Genomic DNA, 16,990 nt, shown 5'->3' with positions numbered 1-16,990 from the left:
TTAGTGGTTCCATAGGTCTACGGGTATATGCCGATGACGGTTATTCTGCGCGCAGCTCACGCCTATGCGCAGAGCTGAGAAAATTGTCAAAATTGACTTTTCGTTTTGTCAAAATTGCGAATCGATGTGAGCATGCGCAATAGCTATATTTCGGTTACATTGACTAACATATTCTAGTTATTTGGAAATATTTAAATACAACTTCAGATTTAGTCTCTTAATAGACCTCAATGGTTTATATCAAATATTTACATACTAAATACTATATTTTTGAATTGTAACTGTCAATATAATGTTTTACGATAAAGAATAAATTTATGAATAATGTAAATGACGCCACAGCAGACTAAAGTAACCGAACGGGTAACACTGATCTCTTTCTTTCTCTTTTGAACATTTTTTAATATGGCGGAAGAATTGACCGCCGTCAGGTCGTCTAGTTTTTATCAAGTGCAAAATAAGAAGTTTTCACAGTTTTAGATGTGCGTGTGATGTTATTGTGAGGGTTTTTATTAATTCTCAACAATTAAAGATCAATAAACCATCGCTTTTTACTCTCCAACGACTAATTCAAGGATAAAAATGGTAATGATAGTTTTTTGTTTTGATACTTTTTTAGTAACTTTACTTTGTTCAATTTTATATTTTTCGTTTAATATTCTAGCTTAACATAAGATTTTTACTTTTTAAAACGTTTACTGCACTAAGGCCTTAGTGTGTTTTTGGAATGAATCTACTTTTTACGCGATTTTTTCATTGTTTTTAAGATTTCTAACCAAAAAAAAGCGTCATGAGGCAATGACAGTCTCACATGTGATAATATTTTTGTGTTTTATTCCAAAAATTGGTATGTCTTAGATAGCGTTAGCATTTAATTATGCAAGTTGGGTGTGGCTGTATTGATTTTCTCGGAAGGTTCTAGCTCTAGTGTTAGAATACGTCCCTAGAATGCACTTTACTTAAGCAGTGTACACTTGCCTTTTGCTCTATGAGAGCATTAATTTGGCTAAGTTCTGCTTTGATTTTCGTCTTACAACATGATTTTTAACGTACAGGAAGGGTATTCTGATATTTTATATATATTTTTGTTGTGGTGGGACCAATTAATTAAATGAAAAATTGTCAAGAATGAACCAATGTACCTACCTACTGAACTTAATGCAGTAAATCCTTTATGTTTCTGATTTCGTTCATGCCATGAAATGTTGGTTGGTTGGTGTTGCTTTATGTTTGGCTTAGCAATGCAATAGTATTAAAATGCATCATAAACCTGTGTTATCAGTTACATAAGTACAATGCAAAGTTGTGCAGTTGCCAGACGCAGAAACACACAAATGGAAAACACTAAGGTGCCAAACCATTCATTTTTATTGCCCTAATCATAAAATGCATTCATGCTGCAAGCTGTTTCATGATAAAATAAGAAATAACACAAAGTAAACTGTGTAGGTACTCAGAATGTTTTAAGCTATTGAACTTAATTATTCCTGTTCACTGTTCAGGTGGTTATTTTTAGTATCACATGGTTAAATTTTAGTTTAAGTTTGTTTGTTTGTTTAAGTTTTATTGCAATTTGAAACAAAAATAAACTTGTGTCTCTGTAAAATGTTAGGTATAAGATTGGTCTTAATGAAATGATTTATAAACTTTTGTATGGTATGGTCTCATTTATTCAATATTATAAATGCCTGGTTTGCTTTTAGTCAAAACGGCCAGCGTTTGGCGACCACAACCCGTCAGACGATGACTCCGACTTTGATGATGATGAAGACCCTGACAATTTGGAAGTGCCAGGTCTGTGTGTGCTTTATAATACAACTAGATGATGCTCGCGACTTATTCTGCTTGGAATTAGGTTTTTAAAAATCCTGCGGGAACTCTTTGATTTCCCGGAATAAAAATAGCCTATGTCCTTCCCTATGATGCAAGTTATACCTATACCGAATTTCATCAAAATTGGTTGAACGGATGGGCCGTGAAAGGCAAGCAGACAGACAGACACACTTTCGCATTTATAATATTAGTATGGATAAAAAGTTATAGTATAAGTTATCCTAAGATAATACAACACCATAAGTAATACTAACCATTGTAAGCTTATTTCGTGGTTCAACAACATATTGGCTCCGATTCTGTTTTTGATCTTTTTCTAAACTATAATCAGAGTATCTGCATCTTTTTCTTTTTAATATTGCTACTAAGGGACAGAACATGAATTTTACATTTAAAGACTGTAAATTTTAGTGCAGCCTACAAATTTAAACATTAGCCTCGCGACTGCCAGCTAAAGTCACGAGGTTAAACAGCTCTAAATTAAATTTAAAACTGTCAAATTGTGTCTGTCCTTTTCATATTACATTAGTAAGAAAAGGATGCAAATACTCTAAAATTTAGGTGTACTCAGAATCAGTATAATTGTATAGTATAAAAACGTGGTACATGTATATCATCTTATACAATACAATAGGCAATACATAGTAATGATTTCACATTGTTGTGTAATAAAATGTGTATTAATCACTATGTACACTATATTATGGCCGTGTTTATCTGTTGCAGTTATTGTAGTCATTTTGAATACTATTTTGATTGTTTTAAGAAGCTGGTTCATTTTCTGAGAAATATGAAAATTTTATCTGTTACCATTTTGTACTTCTTGTAGTTGTGTTTTTACAATAGAATAGTGTGGTTTTGAATGTGCAAATGCTTTTGAATCATCAAAATAATGACCACTGGTTCAGAAGTGGACCAGCAAAAAACTCAGTTGCTCTTTTCAAATGTTCATGTAATAATGTAAAGCCGTACTGTGCAAGCACTTGCAGCCCCGTGCATTGCTAGAGCGAGTCAAATCCATGCTTTGTTTAAATTGTTTTATCATATAAATATGCAAATTAAATGAAATCTGCCAATCCACACATGGCGTAGTGGACTATGCCCAAACTCTTCTCATTTAGAGAAGAGGCCTGTGCTCAGTAATTAATATGTAATTGGCACCGGCACCAAAAAGTATTATTATGGAACTATATTAACTCTTCTATACATAATATATTCGGTAATAAATAAAATTATTTTTCAATTTTTTGTGTTTGTGTATCAAAGTTGGTTTTTATTTTTTTTGTAATTTTTTTAATTATTTATTCAGACAAAATTTAGCCCTTGACTGCAATCTCACCTGGTGGTAAGTGATGATGCAGTCTAAGATTGAAGCGGGCTAACCTGGAAGGGGTATGGCAGTTTTTATTAAACCCATTTGGTTTGGTTTGTTTTCTTTCTTGCCGGTAGGGTGGTAACTAGCTACGGCCGAAGCCTCGCACTAGATCAGATCAGAAATTTAGAAATTATAAAATTGGAAACCCCTGCCAGGAATCGAACCTGAGACCTCCCACTAATAAGACCACAGTGTTTACTATTACGCCAGGGAGGTCTGAAATGCAACAATGGTGGTTTTATTAGGTGGAGGCAAGACCCTGGCGGCGGCCGCGCGCATGGGCGGCAAGGCGAAGCCCCCGCACACCCTCATGCCCGTCACGGTCCGGGCCACCACCAATCCATTGGCAGGTAAGCCACTTTCTCAATTGAAATTTTAACAAACAAAAAAATTCGAATTTAAGCATTTTAAAGTAAAGGTGAACGCACAGTTACCCGAGCCTAACGCGTCGAACGAGTCGAACGAAACGAATTTTAGAATTCTGTATATGAAATGTCATGAAACCTCGCACACTTCTCCGCGTCGAATCGTCCGAATCTGCAAGAACCCCAGAAATCCCAGACGAATTCGGATGACGTCATCAGATTCGGCGCGGTTTATGCGGTCGACTCGACCGATGCCCTCGCATTCTATCAGTTGCGTACGACAGAGCAACGCGGGAGTACTTTTTCTTCATTGTTTTAAACAAGTACGAGTCAGACACGTGCAATGAGGGCTCCGTACTACAGTCGTATTTTTTCGACATTTTGCACGATAATTCTAAAACTATGATGCATAAAAATAAATAAAAATCTTTTTTAGAATGCACAGGTGAAGACCTTTCATATGAGATACCCCACTTGATATAGTTATCTTATTTCGAAAATTGAAATAATACTAATTTTAGTTCATGACCACAGTTTAATTTTTTTTGTGTGATGTAAACATAAATTCACGGTTTTCAGAAAACTATGATGCATAAAAATAAATAAAAATCTGTTTTAGAATGTACAGGTGAAGACCTTTCATATGATACCCCACTTGATATAGTCACTCACTTCGAAAGTTGAAAATACTAATTATTAGTTCATGACCACAATTTAATTTTTTTTGTGTGATCTAACCCTAAATTCACGGTTTTCATATTTTTCCCCAAATGTCAGCTTTATGATCTACCTACCTTCCAAATTTCATGATTCTAGGTCAACGGGAAGTACCCTGTAGGTTTCTTGGCAGACCGACAGACAGACAACAAAGTGATCCTATAAGGGTTCCGTTTTTCCTTTTGAGGTACGATATGTGTGTCTTCGATTCGTTCGACGCGTTCGGCTCGGATAAGTGTGCGTTCACGTTAAAGCAGACTTTTTTAAATCTGACATTTGTAAGGAGCTTTTATAGATGACTTTAAGTGGCGGCTCCATAGTCACAACTCACTACTACATTACTAACTACTCAATCTCATTATTGAAGCTTAAACTAACATTTTAGGGAATCTCTAACACATTCATACCCAGCCTGTTTAGGGTTCCGTAGTAAACAAGGAACCCTTATAGTTTCGCCATGTCCGTCCGTCCTCGGTTAATCTCAGAGACTAGTAGTGCTAGAGATCTGTAATTTGGCATCGGTATAAATCACGCCGACAAAGTAGTGAAAGAAAATGTTGATAAAAAATTTTTTTAGGGTAGCTCCCCTACATGTAAAGTGGGGATGAATTTTTTTCGTCTACCCCATAGTGTGGGGTATCGTTGAATAGGTCTTTTAAAAATTAAAAATACTGTGGGTCTGGGAACATCATTTTTTGATTACTAGATCCGTTTGTAAGATATGATGTTTTAAAGTGCTAATTTTTATCAAGTGTCAAGTGTCCCCTTCTCCCCTCTATCAGCCAAATGGTAGTATATAGGAACGTGAAAAAATTTACAGCAGTAGTAAATATAATCAATTTTAAAAGAAAACTATAATGGCTAAGTAGGGGGTTCACAGGTTAAGGAGTTATATCTGTTTTTCGAGGATTGTGCCTACGGAACCCTACACTTGTTATTTGGAAGGCGTGTGAACTTGGTGACCAGCTTCAGGTCACGTTGTCGGTATACGCTGTACTGTATATTGGCACAACTTTGAAAAGAAAACCTTTGAAAGATACTTTATGGAATATTTCCCAACATTTTCCGCCTCGCGTCCATAATAGGAAACCTGTAAAACAGGTAAATAAGTTTGAATGAAAACTCACGTGCGGCCACAGCCGAGCCACAGTCGGCGCACTGTGGAGTCAGGCTCGCGCACCGGGGGGCTCCGTATTTTATCGACATTTTGCACGACAAATCAAAAACTTATGCATAAAAATAAATAAATTCTGTTTTAGAATGTACAGGTAAAGCCCTTTCATATGATACCACACTTGGTATAGTAATCGTACTTTAGAATAGAATAGAATGTTTTTTTATTCATGTAAACTTTTTACAAGTACTTATGAATAGTCAGGTAGTTTTAATTTACCACTGGTTCCTACCGAGAAGAACCAGCAAGAATCTCGGCGGTTGCTCTTTTTAATTTTTCAATTTACAATGTTATTATACCGTACTATACAAGCCATTGCAGCCCCGTGCATTGCTGGAGCGAGTCAAATCCAATCCAATCCAAGTAACGAAAGTACTAATTATTTGTTCGAAACACTTTTTAGTTTTTTTTTGGTGATGTTACTACAAATCCATGGGTTTCAGATTTTTCCCCTAATGACAGACAATAAAGTGAAACATAAGGGTCCTATTTTTCCTTTTGAGGTAGATTTGCAATGGCAGTAAGATATAGTTTCTATCGAGTGTAGAAGGATGGTGTGTTCTGTGCGATCAGCCGTCCAGATAAAGAAACAATATTAATTGAACGCAAGTGTTATCGTTTTCTAGGGTTCCGTACCTCAAAAGGAAAAACGGAACCCTTATAGGATCACTTTGTTGTCTGTCCGTCGGTCTGTCAAGAAACCTACAGGGTACTTCCCGTTGACCTAGAATCATGAAATTTGGCAGGTAGGTAGATCTTATAGCTGACATTTGGGGAAAAATCTGAAAACCGTGAATTTAGGGTTAGATCACACAAAAAAAATTAAATTGTGGTCATGAACTAATAATTAGTATTTTCAACTTTCGAAGTGAGTGACTATATCAAGTGGGGTATCATATGAAAGGTCTTCACCTGTACATTCTAAAACATATTTTTATTTATTTGTATGCATCATAGTTTTTTAATTATCGTGCAACATGTCGAAAAAATACGACTGTAGTACGGAACGCTCATAGCGCGAGCCCGACTCGCACTTGGCCGGTTTTTTTAAAGAATATTAGCCATGTTAAATGACTAATACTCCCCTTTCCTCTCCAACTAAGCGTCAAGCTTGTGCTAGGAGTAGGTACGACAATAGTGCAACGGGCGGGGTTTGAACCGTCGACCTTTCGGTTTTCAGTCCAGTCCTTTACCCGTTGAGCTATTGAGGCTCTTAAATTACTATCTACTAATTAACACTAGCTGATGGAATTGTTTGATTTTTCGAGATAAAAAAAAAGATTCCGACGAATTGAGAACCTCCTCCTTTTTTTTTTTGAAGTCGGTTAAAAAGTAGCCTATTGTGTAAATTGAGGGTACAATCTATGTCCATTCTAAGTTTTAGCCAAACCCGTCCAGTAGTTTGTGCTTGAAAGAGTAACAAACAAACATACACACAAAGTTTCGCCTTTATAATATAAGTGTGATTGAAGTAAAGTAACACGTTGTAGTCGCAAACAGGATATGATTTATCCAAAGTGTTTCAACTTTCAGTCGCTTGTAGCACATGTAGTGGCGGTCGTGGCCCGGTTTGATCACATCTCGTCTTGCGTTCAACGATACCGGGAAAGGGGGTGAGGGTGTAGGGAGGGAGACCTCCCCCCCCCTCTCCCGAGATACTTGAGCCTCTCTGCATATTAGGGCGGGATGCACTTCAAGGACCTATAATATACTCGACGCATATTATAAGATCACCCCCTTTGACGATCCCGCTGGTGCAGTGGTTTTACGAGTGGGACTTCCCGGGTTCTATTCCCGGCTGGGTTAAGTGGACGTAGCAAAAAGGATCCAAACTAGATCAATTCACTTTTCAGATAAATGGCAATATGAAGTTTGATAGTGTATTGTCAGTTGTCACCAAAAACAAGCAATGTAATGTTGAAAGGGTTCATGTATGTTATATGTGAGTTTGTTTATTCCACCATAGCTTCTAAATGTCTGAACAGATTTGGATGTGTGGGGTATCGTTAGATTCCTTATATTATTCCGAGTCACACTCGCTATAAACTTTAAAAAAAAATTCAAATTGGGGCAGTTTTCTGGTGCCATTTTAATATGTAGAAATTTTACTTTTGAGCTAGTTTTTGACAGGCTGTCGTGCTTTTCAATTACAGCTTGTTTTATTTCATATCTGATAAATGGTATTAATAATGCAGTTAGATGTATAGTACGCGGCAGAAAGTAATGTACATCGACACTTAGAAGGAGATAGCGGATTTGTAGAGCATTGTCTCTGTTGTTCAGACCGGCAAAACATATAGGTTTGAGTGACAGAGACAACGCTCTACAAATCCGAAATGTCATTCTAAAGGCCGATGTACATTACTTTTGGCGGCGTACCTACTGTACGTATACGCGACAGGTCGCATAGCCTGCACTATACATATAGCAAGTTGTTTAAGCTGCAGATCAATATGTAGGCCGGCGCTGCAGCGCTGCAGCGGAGCGACTGTGTCTCATATTTACCGACATTCACCTGACGAACTGTCGTCTTCGTCTTCGTTGAGGAAACATCCAGAAGGAAAGGAAAGGAATACGGTTTGAGCGTTTATGTGTCTAATGTGTCAAATGTTAGAGCCTCAATAGCTCAACGGGTAAGGGAGTGGACTGAGAGCCGAAAGGTCGACGGTTTAAACCCCGCCCGTTGCACTATTGTCGTACCTACTCCTAGCACAAGCTTGACGCTTAGTTGGAGAGGAAAGGGGAATATTAGTCATTTAACATAGCTAATATTCTTTTTTTAAAAACAAAACAAACAAATCTTTTTTGCAAATAAAGATATTATTTATTATTTATTTATTTATTTTTACTGATAAAATGAAATAGTCGATGTATTGATTGGACTCGTGCCGAGCTCGAGTTCGGTCGCCCACGGAGCGCTGCAGACAGTTGGCAGGCAACACTGTAACCTGTGAATATGTAGGGCTTGCATGAAGCCACAGAGTACTATGTACTGTGTACATAGGATATTCACAGAGTACAGCGTTGCTTACTTTGCAATTTCATATCCGTATTTTGATGAGATTCTGGTGTACCTACGCCTACGTAGAGCAGCTCGATGCATTCGGTGATTGATGACGAAGGGCTGGTCAATTCTAAGCTTCACAAGTCTGGAACATTGGCTCAAATTCGCCCTTGTATCGGTATTGTACAGGTTATTGCGAAGCGATTTGCTTCCTCGTTTCTAATTCGACCCGCTATACGGAACGCTGTGCTGGCATCAGTTTTCCCTTGCACTTTCATCTTCTAGGCAAGCGCACTCCATCTTAGGCGGCATCATCGCTTGCCACCAGGTCTGATTGCAGCCAAGCGCTAGTCTATAAATTAAAAAACTTGGTTCACAAGGTTATGGAATGAAATAACGCACGCCGGCCATTAAAATATCTCGTAAAATGTAAAAATAATTCATAATTGTTACCATCATTTTGATTGATAATTGAAAAAATATGGTTAAAATAACACATTATCAAACATAACCTAACCATGGATTTGAGCCCATACATTTCGATTGTGCAGTTGTCACTGAAGGTAATATATTCATGTAACAAATGACACAAATTCGGATCTTGTAACGGTTCATCATTGTCTGGGCCCAACGATGTATGGGAGATGGTCGGTCTCCTCCTCCGAGAGGAAGTCCGCCTGTGACGTGTATAGTGTGTACACTTCATCGTGAGTTAGTGTTTATGTACAGTGTACACCACTTCTGCTTTCTTTGATTTTTATAATATCCTCTACCCTAAAGTTGCGTGGAAGAGATCGCTGTTCTAGCGATAAAGCCGCCTATTGTACTTACACTAAAGAATATTTGACTTTATGATACGATGTTGTGTGTTGTGTTGCAGCGGCGTCGGGCGTGGCGTTCGGGCAGGCCGCCAACGTGAAGCCCATCAAGATCGCCGCCAGCGCGCTCGCCAAGCCGCTCCAGCTCCCCCTCCCCCTCCCCCTGTCCAGGGGAAGTGAGTGTTACCTACATCCTACACTAGCCCACCTATACCTACCTAAACACAATACAATACCAATACTTGTAGTTTTAGTGATTTATTATTCTTCAAACCAGCAATGTATAGCGCGCAAAACTTGGGGTCAATGCCGCGTCGTAGGCGGCACCTATCTACGCAACGTAGTCAGATGTGTTGTTTGCAATACATTGCGAACTTTTAAAAATACGGGATTTTTTTTATTAATTATTTTCGCGTTTTTTTGTGAATCTCTTAGTATCATCATGTTATAAGTAATCATCAGTACTATCGCCTGTCTTCGTTTTTGCCATCGTTCTAATTACGCCCAGTATTTAGCGGAAATTTGCGAACGTAATCCTTCTTGGAGTTTTGTCGCGCGATGGGATGGGATATGGCGCGTCCCATTTATTTCAATGTAGTACATTGCAGCGGAATTCCGCTATACTCTATCCACTGAGAGGAGTTAGTATAGGTGTTACGTAATCCCATACAAATAACAGAGATAAAAACTCAGTACGCATTAACCATTTTGACTCACCGTCCACTCACAAACGAAACTACATAGTGGAAAACATTTTCGAATTGAATTGCGAATGTTTTTGTCTCAATTCTTCTGCAGGATACAAAAGTAGGTACCAATCAAATTAATAAAGACATGATTTATATAGATAACACCTACTTCATAAGGATTCATTGAATACTTAAATATTAATGAACAACTTTCTCGAGTCTAAAAACCAAAAACTTCGCAGTAGCTTCTCTGTAGTAAAGACTGTCACTAAGAAAGGATTCCCAGAAACTCGTGTCGAGCGCAGCCGGGGGGGTCAACTGGTGTACTGGCATTAAAACGGAGACATATTCAATAGACCAATGAGGTAGTTGTCAGATGACGCGATCATATATCTACCACGTTATTTCTCATTGATTTGATTGGTCAAAACACACGTCTGCGTTCCGCTTCGCTCCAGTGGAAACGCACTTTACGGCGGTCACACTAGCAGCTAGGTGGTCGTGAGGTGTGAAGTCGGACATACACCAGCGTGTCATGTAGTGTCGTGACGCGTCACTATTGTTAGAGAGGGACGCAGGCGCTAAGCAAAGCACGTCTGTTGTAGCGCTCGCGGCGCGCGGCGCGGCCGCCGGCTCGTCCGCGTACAGCGCCGCCTCGCTGCTCGCGCAGAGTGAGTACTCCCGCCCTCCCCGCCCTCCCCGCCCTCCCGCTCCGTCTTGTCTGCCTCTGCGCGTGTACCTACCTCCACAAGTTTGCACAGTTACAGTGCGACAAGGCTATATTCGCGCGTGGTGAAAATCGGAACTAACGTTGCCGTCAAGGGTCCCCTTTGTTCTTGTTTGAATATTCTAAGCCTCTGTTCATCAACAGCGCCCCCCCTGTCAATGTGATTCAAGTGCCAAGAGAGCCTTGTGGCACTGCGTGCGGCCTGCGGATAGCAACACGGTAGCTCGCGCAAGCCGATGACCTGCTGAATATTGGAGAACACAGTTTTCGGTTTGCACCGATTTTCTTTACGCTCAAGAAAACTGTCCTTCAAGTCGCACTTTAGTCCAGCACAAAGAAGACATTCGCCATATTTGCTCATGTGTCAAATGTCATGTCAAAAGTACTATTTAGTGGTAAATGATACTTGACACATACACCAAATACGCTGAGTCCTTTATTAAAAACGCACTATAATCTGCAATAAAAATAATGTACAGTGCGACAAGACTATCTTGGCACTTAAATGACATTGACAGGGGGGCGCTGTTGGAGAACAAAGGCGTAGAAAATTCAAACAAGAACAAAGGGGACACTTGACGGCAACGTTAATTCCGATTTTCGCCACGCGCCAAGATAGCCTTGTCGCACTGTACGAAATAATTAAGTTTTTACGCGAGCTTGCTTGTGCCATACCGCGTGCAATTGCGCGACAGGACGGACGGACGGAGTGCAGCTTCACGCTTGACAGTGGCCCTTGTGACTTGCGACCACAGCACTCGCAGCAGTGCTGCACACTACACAGTGCAGGAGATTATCTAATCATGCAGCAGAGCGACTGGAAGCTAATCATTTATACTTACGAAAAAATGTTATGGATGGACTAGCTTATGCTCGCGACTTCGTCCGCGCGGACAACACAAACTCCTATTTCACCCCCTTGGGGTTTGAATTTTGAAAAATCCTTTCTTAGCGGATGCCTACGTCATAATAGCTATCTGCATGCCAAATTTCAGCCCGATCCGTCCAGTAGTTTGAGCTGTGCATTGATAGATCAGTCAGTCAGTCACCTTTTCCTTTTATATCATATTTAAATTTAAATAGACTAGTACTAAAATTTGGGATCTCACATTAGTGATCGTCAAATGCGAAATATATTTTAAGGCCGTGAGTTGCAGAGCGGGTCAGCTCCTATAACCATATAGTATCGTGTCGCTTGTCGTGTCGCACAGCCGAGCCGGGCTGAGTACTAAAAACGAGTCGAATTCAATAAGAAATGACAATTTATTTTTGCGAATTTGCTTTCAGGATTTTTATACCAGTTTCTAAACTGATCAAAATTATATTTACAAAATGTTGCCCTCAGCGACGCCATTGTGAAAAATATTTTTATTTTCTAGTAAAAGCATCTCACATCCACAAAGTTGCAGTAGTACAGTACGCGGCCGAAACTAATGTACGTCGAACTTTAAAAGGAGATAGCAAATTTGTAGCGCACTGTCCCTGCCGTGGAGACCGACAAAAAGTCATATAGGTCTGAGTGACAGAGACAACGCTCTACAAAGCCGAAATGTCATTGTAAAGGCCGATGTACACTGCCTATACAGCACATAGTAATATGTAAAACAATTGACTCTGGTGTTTAGGGTTCCATATCCGAAGGGTCTGTCTAGCTGTCTTTCAGCGGGCTGTATCTCATGAACCGAAATTTTCAGTGTACTTCTATAATGCCGCCATAACAAAAAATAATAAAAACTTCAAATAGGTAAATAAAAAGATAATCATAATCTTGTACGATGGTGCGGAATCCTTGGTGTGCGACTTCGACTGGTCTGGTGGTGGACTGGTTTTTGTAATTGGAAACCTGTCATAACTGTTGTCTTGTTTCACAAATGCAAAGCCCTTTTACATGATCCCGATGTGAGGTTGAAAGGGCATCCTTATTATCATATCAATCCTCGCTACTCTTACAAATGAGTCCTAATTTAGAGATATAACATACTTATATAGCCTAAGATGACATAGTGTAGCTGGTTTGCTAGCTGGTAGTATGTCAACGTCACATTTGTGAGCACAACAGAACCAATACTAATTTATCCACTGCATCACTTTTATCTCCTTTCCTATACTAGAACATGGCTATTTCCCTATTGTTGTGTTATTTGTAATAGAGTGTAACGGAAGGGGCGTATTTGTTGGTGCCTATTAGCTCATCTTTGTACGGACATATTGTACGCGTACATCGATCTTTAGAAGGAGATAGCAGATTTGTAGAGCACTGTCTCGGTCGTTGAGACCGATAAAACGTCATATGGGTATGAGTGATAGAGGCAAAGCTCTATAAAACTGAATTGTTTAAAGGCCGATGTTCATCACTTTCAGGCGCGTACGGTACGCACACTTTGTCTTTCATTCTAACTGAATGCGCGAATCGAAGCGATCATAGAGCAGCCATGTCAAACTCAAAGTCACTGGGGGCCAAAACCATAAACATCACAGACTAGGTGGGCCGCAAAACAAGCACTAACTACTGAATAGTTCAACGGAAATAACTACTATTGTAGGACAACTATATTTATTAAATTTCCAGTAAAAAGGACATCACAAAAAGTACAAACATTAACTTGTTTTGCTAAATATTTTGTCTTTAATTGTCTGTTTGTGGCGCGATATATTATGATTCGGGCCGCAGGAAGTGCGAAGTGGGCCGCACGTTTGACATGACTGCTATATCGGCTTAGCCGCATGCGTCGCTGTAAAGAGCATATACGCGCTGAAGATTGAATGATATGTCTCGTACGAACACGCACAAACATTTCCGAACTTCAAGTGGCTCGACGTCAAGCACGTAGTTAGGGTTTGCTCGATCAAGCAACGTCAAGCACGTAAATGTTTGACTCAAGCATTGAGCAAATATTTAGAACGTTCAAAATGCTCGGCTCAAGTTAAAATGTTTGTGCTTGACGTGAAACCGCTTGACCGTCTCGGAGGCCTATAAGACGCGCAACTAACGGTTCCCCGTTCCTAGTGGAGATGGTGGGCATGCAGAGCATGAACTCGTACCTGCTGCAGAACCTCAACCAGATCCTGGCGTCGGGCATGGGCGGCCCGCTGGCCGGCATGCTGGGCCAGTTCGCGCAGGTGCCGCCCTGGGCGCAGAAGGGGCTGTGGCCCCAGGACAAGGTACGTACAACCAATGCCGGATCCTGGCGTCGGCCATTTACGGCCTTTTACGGCGTTTTTATTTTAATTAATAGCACAACAAATACAGGAAAACCCGTAGCCGCGTATTTCCAAGGTACAGTATGACACGTGCTGCTATCGAAAGTTCCACGTCCATTTGCTAATTAACAACGAGCTATGTATTTTGGAGATATGGATGTAACTTTTGTTGTTTAAGTATGAATTGTTGTAGCGTATAAACTATGGTGAGTGATATCCATTATAAATTCCTGTCGGTTGAACTCACGTGCTAGTCGCATTATGCCCGACTAGCTTCGAATCCTTCTGGGGTCCTTGTTCAATGGGCCTCTGCTCGCGATGCGTCTCATCAGTCTCCTGGCGCCGCGTCGCGAGCAGAGGTCCGTTACAGACACTTATGTTTACGAATTGATCACGATCTGATACGGATTAGATTTATTTATTTATTTTATTTATTTTTTATTTAGACAAAAAAAAGCGAATAATTCACACCACACTTCCAGACCAAAGCACTAGACAAAAAGCCGCGACTGGTGTTGGCAGTTTGCAGCCCAAATAGACCGTAGTCTGTGCTAGGATCTTAGATTGGATCTTAGATTTGAAAATGACGTCAATTTTCAAACAGATACAAGAATTTTTCTGTTGTTATGTACAACGTGACGCACTTGCAGATGCCCGGCGAGGAAGAGGAGGTGGACGACGAGGAGATGGGGGTCGCCGAGACCTACGCGGACTACATGCCGCCCAAACGTGAGTTTGTTCTACATTTAGCTCTCAAATCATTGAAGCGACCCGTACATTCAATTGTAACTCTATCGGAGACTATGTAGAAAGTGTCTCTCGCCGCGACGCCATCTTGTTGTCTATGGAGGGACGCCGACAGCACGACCACAGACGTAGCGACCAGCAGCGAACGTGAACCGTGGTGTTGCCGATAACTTTTTATTTTTTTATAGAATAACGCTTGGCTGCTATCAGACCTACTGGCAAGTGACGATGCACCCTGAGATAGAGGCATCATTTATATTCGCATGCCTATACGATGTGTACGAATACACGCCGATATTACTAAATGGGCTTGCGCTTGACTGCAAGCACACCCAACAGGAGATGATGCTGGCTGAGGTGGAGCGCCTGCGCGCCCAACCAGGAGGTGCCTATCCACTCTTCTATTGAACGTACCAATACTGTAGCTAGCGAGAAATATGTTGAGATTTGCACGTTCCACGCGTGTGCGCAGTGAAGCTGGGCCGCAAGCACCCCGACCCCGTGGTGGAGACGGCGTCGCTGTCGTCCGTGGAGCCGGTGGACGTGACGTACTCGCTGGTGCTGCCCGACGACACCATCCGCAACGGGATGCTGTCGGCTCTGCAGCTGGAGGCCGTGGTGTACGCGTCGCAGGCCCACGAGCACATGCTGCCGGACGGCACCCGGGCGGGGTTCCTCATAGGTGAGATTATGTCGCTGTCGTCCGTGGAGCCGGTGGACGTGACGTACTCGCTGGTGCTGCCCGACGACACCATCCGCAACGGGATGCTGTCGGCTCTGCAGCTGGAGGCCGTGGTGTACGCGTCGCAGGCCCACGAGCACATGCTGCCGGACGGCACCCGGGCGGGGTTCCTCATAGGTGAGATTATGTCGCTGTCGTCCGTGGAGCCGGTGGACGTGACGTACTCGCTGGTGCTGCCCGACGACACCATCCGCAACGGGATGCTGTCGGCTCTGCAGCTGGAGGCCGTGGTGTACGCGTCGCAGGCCCACGAGCACATGCTGCCGGACGGCACCCGGGCGGGGTTCCTCATAGGTGAGATTATGTCGCTGTCGTCCGTGGAGCCGGTGGACGTGACGTACTCGCTGGTGCTGCCCGACGACACCATCCGCAACGGGATGCTGTCGGCTCTGCAGCTGGAGGCCGTGGTGTACGCGTCGCAGGCCCACGAGCACATGCTGCCGGACGGCACCCGGGCGGGGTTCCTCATAGGTGAGATTATGTCGCTGTCGTCCGTGGAGCCGGTGGACGTGACGTACTCGCTGGTGCTGCCCGACGACACCATCCGCAACGGGATGCTGTCGGCTCTGCAGCTGGAGGCCGTGGTGTACGCGTCGCAGGCCCACGAGCACATGCTGCCGGACGGCACCCGGGCGGGGTTCCTCATCGGTGAGATTATGTCGCTGTCGTCCGTGGAGCCGGTGGACGTGACGTACTCGCTGGTGCTGCCCGACGACACCATCCGCAACGGGATGCTGTCGGCTCTGCAGCTGGAGGCCGTGGTGTACGCGTCGCAGGCCCACGAGCACATGCTGCCGGACGGCACCCGGGCGGGGTTCCTCATCGGTGAGATTATGTCGCTGTCGTCCGTGGAGCCGGTGGACGTGACGTACTCGCTGGTGCTGCCCGACGACACCATCCGCAACGGGATGCTGTCGGCTCTGCAGCTGGAGGCCGTGGTGTACGCGTCGCAGGCCCACGAGCACATGCTGCCGGACGGCACCCGGGCGGGGTTCCTCATAGGTGAGATTATGTCGCTGTCGTCCGTGGAGCCGGTGGACGTGACGTACTCGCTGGTGCTGCCCGACGACACCATCCGCAACGGGATGCTGTCGGCTCTGCAGCTGGAGGCCGTGGTGTACGCGTCGCAGGCCCACGAGCACATGCTGCCGGACGGCACCCGGGCGGGGTTCCTCATCGGTGAGATCGTACAAACAAAGTGCTCTGATATCTGTAACATGTCCTCTTTACACCATTGGTTCCTTAAAAGAGATCGCTAGGTAGCAATAAGCGTTCACGGCGCAAGTGCAATGTTAGCGGTTTCTCGCTGTTCTATAGTAGAACACTGAAAGTCATCAACAGTCCTGAGCACATTCTCTAAAGTATCCAATGAGAGTATGTCAAGCAGGCGACATTGGCTCGGGCGCGGGGATATGTCCAGTCTCATGCGTGGAGTTGGTACTTGGCAGAGCGAACCAGAGCCTGAGGGTGACCAATCAACATTGACCTATGCTGTGCTATACTCTAACACTCCTCCTACATTATAATGAAGGTACAAACAAAACCCGCTGCAAGCACTACGCGATACGTGCTGACTCGCTTGTCCACCACACCAGCTC

At 42.8% G+C, this 16,990-nt stretch overlaps 2 protein-coding genes across 2 annotated transcripts in view; both read left to right on the top strand.

Annotated features, from left to right (window-relative positions):
• The window catches only part of Tbc1d22 (TBC1 domain family member 22), a 73,781-nt gene that overhangs the window by 54,945 nt on the left and 1,846 nt on the right, over positions 1-16,990 (top strand). The window lies entirely within an intron of this gene.
• sno (strawberry notch) overlaps positions 411-16,990 on the top strand; it is a 30,740-nt gene continuing 14,160 nt past the window's right edge. Inside the window, exons 1-8 of the mRNA XM_069500962.1 lie at positions 411-585; positions 1,704-1,794; positions 3,454-3,558; positions 9,349-9,462; positions 10,581-10,646; positions 13,710-13,864; positions 14,554-14,632; positions 15,123-15,332. Of these exons, the coding sequence (XP_069357063.1) occupies positions 583-585; positions 1,704-1,794; positions 3,454-3,558; positions 9,349-9,462; positions 10,581-10,646; positions 13,710-13,864; positions 14,554-14,632; positions 15,123-15,332 (823 nt within the window). The 5' untranslated portion in view covers positions 411-582. The remainder of the gene's footprint in view (positions 586-1,703; positions 1,795-3,453; positions 3,559-9,348; positions 9,463-10,580; positions 10,647-13,709; positions 13,865-14,553; positions 14,633-15,122; positions 15,333-16,990) is intronic.

Source organism: Maniola hyperantus, chromosome 9 (genome assembly GCF_902806685.2).
Source record: "Maniola hyperantus chromosome 9, iAphHyp1.2, whole genome shotgun sequence".
NCBI classification, from domain to species: Eukaryota; Metazoa; Arthropoda; class Insecta; order Lepidoptera; family Nymphalidae; genus Maniola; species Maniola hyperantus.
The sequence above is the reverse complement of the archived record's forward strand: the minus strand, read 5'-3'. Positions and strand labels throughout refer to the sequence as shown.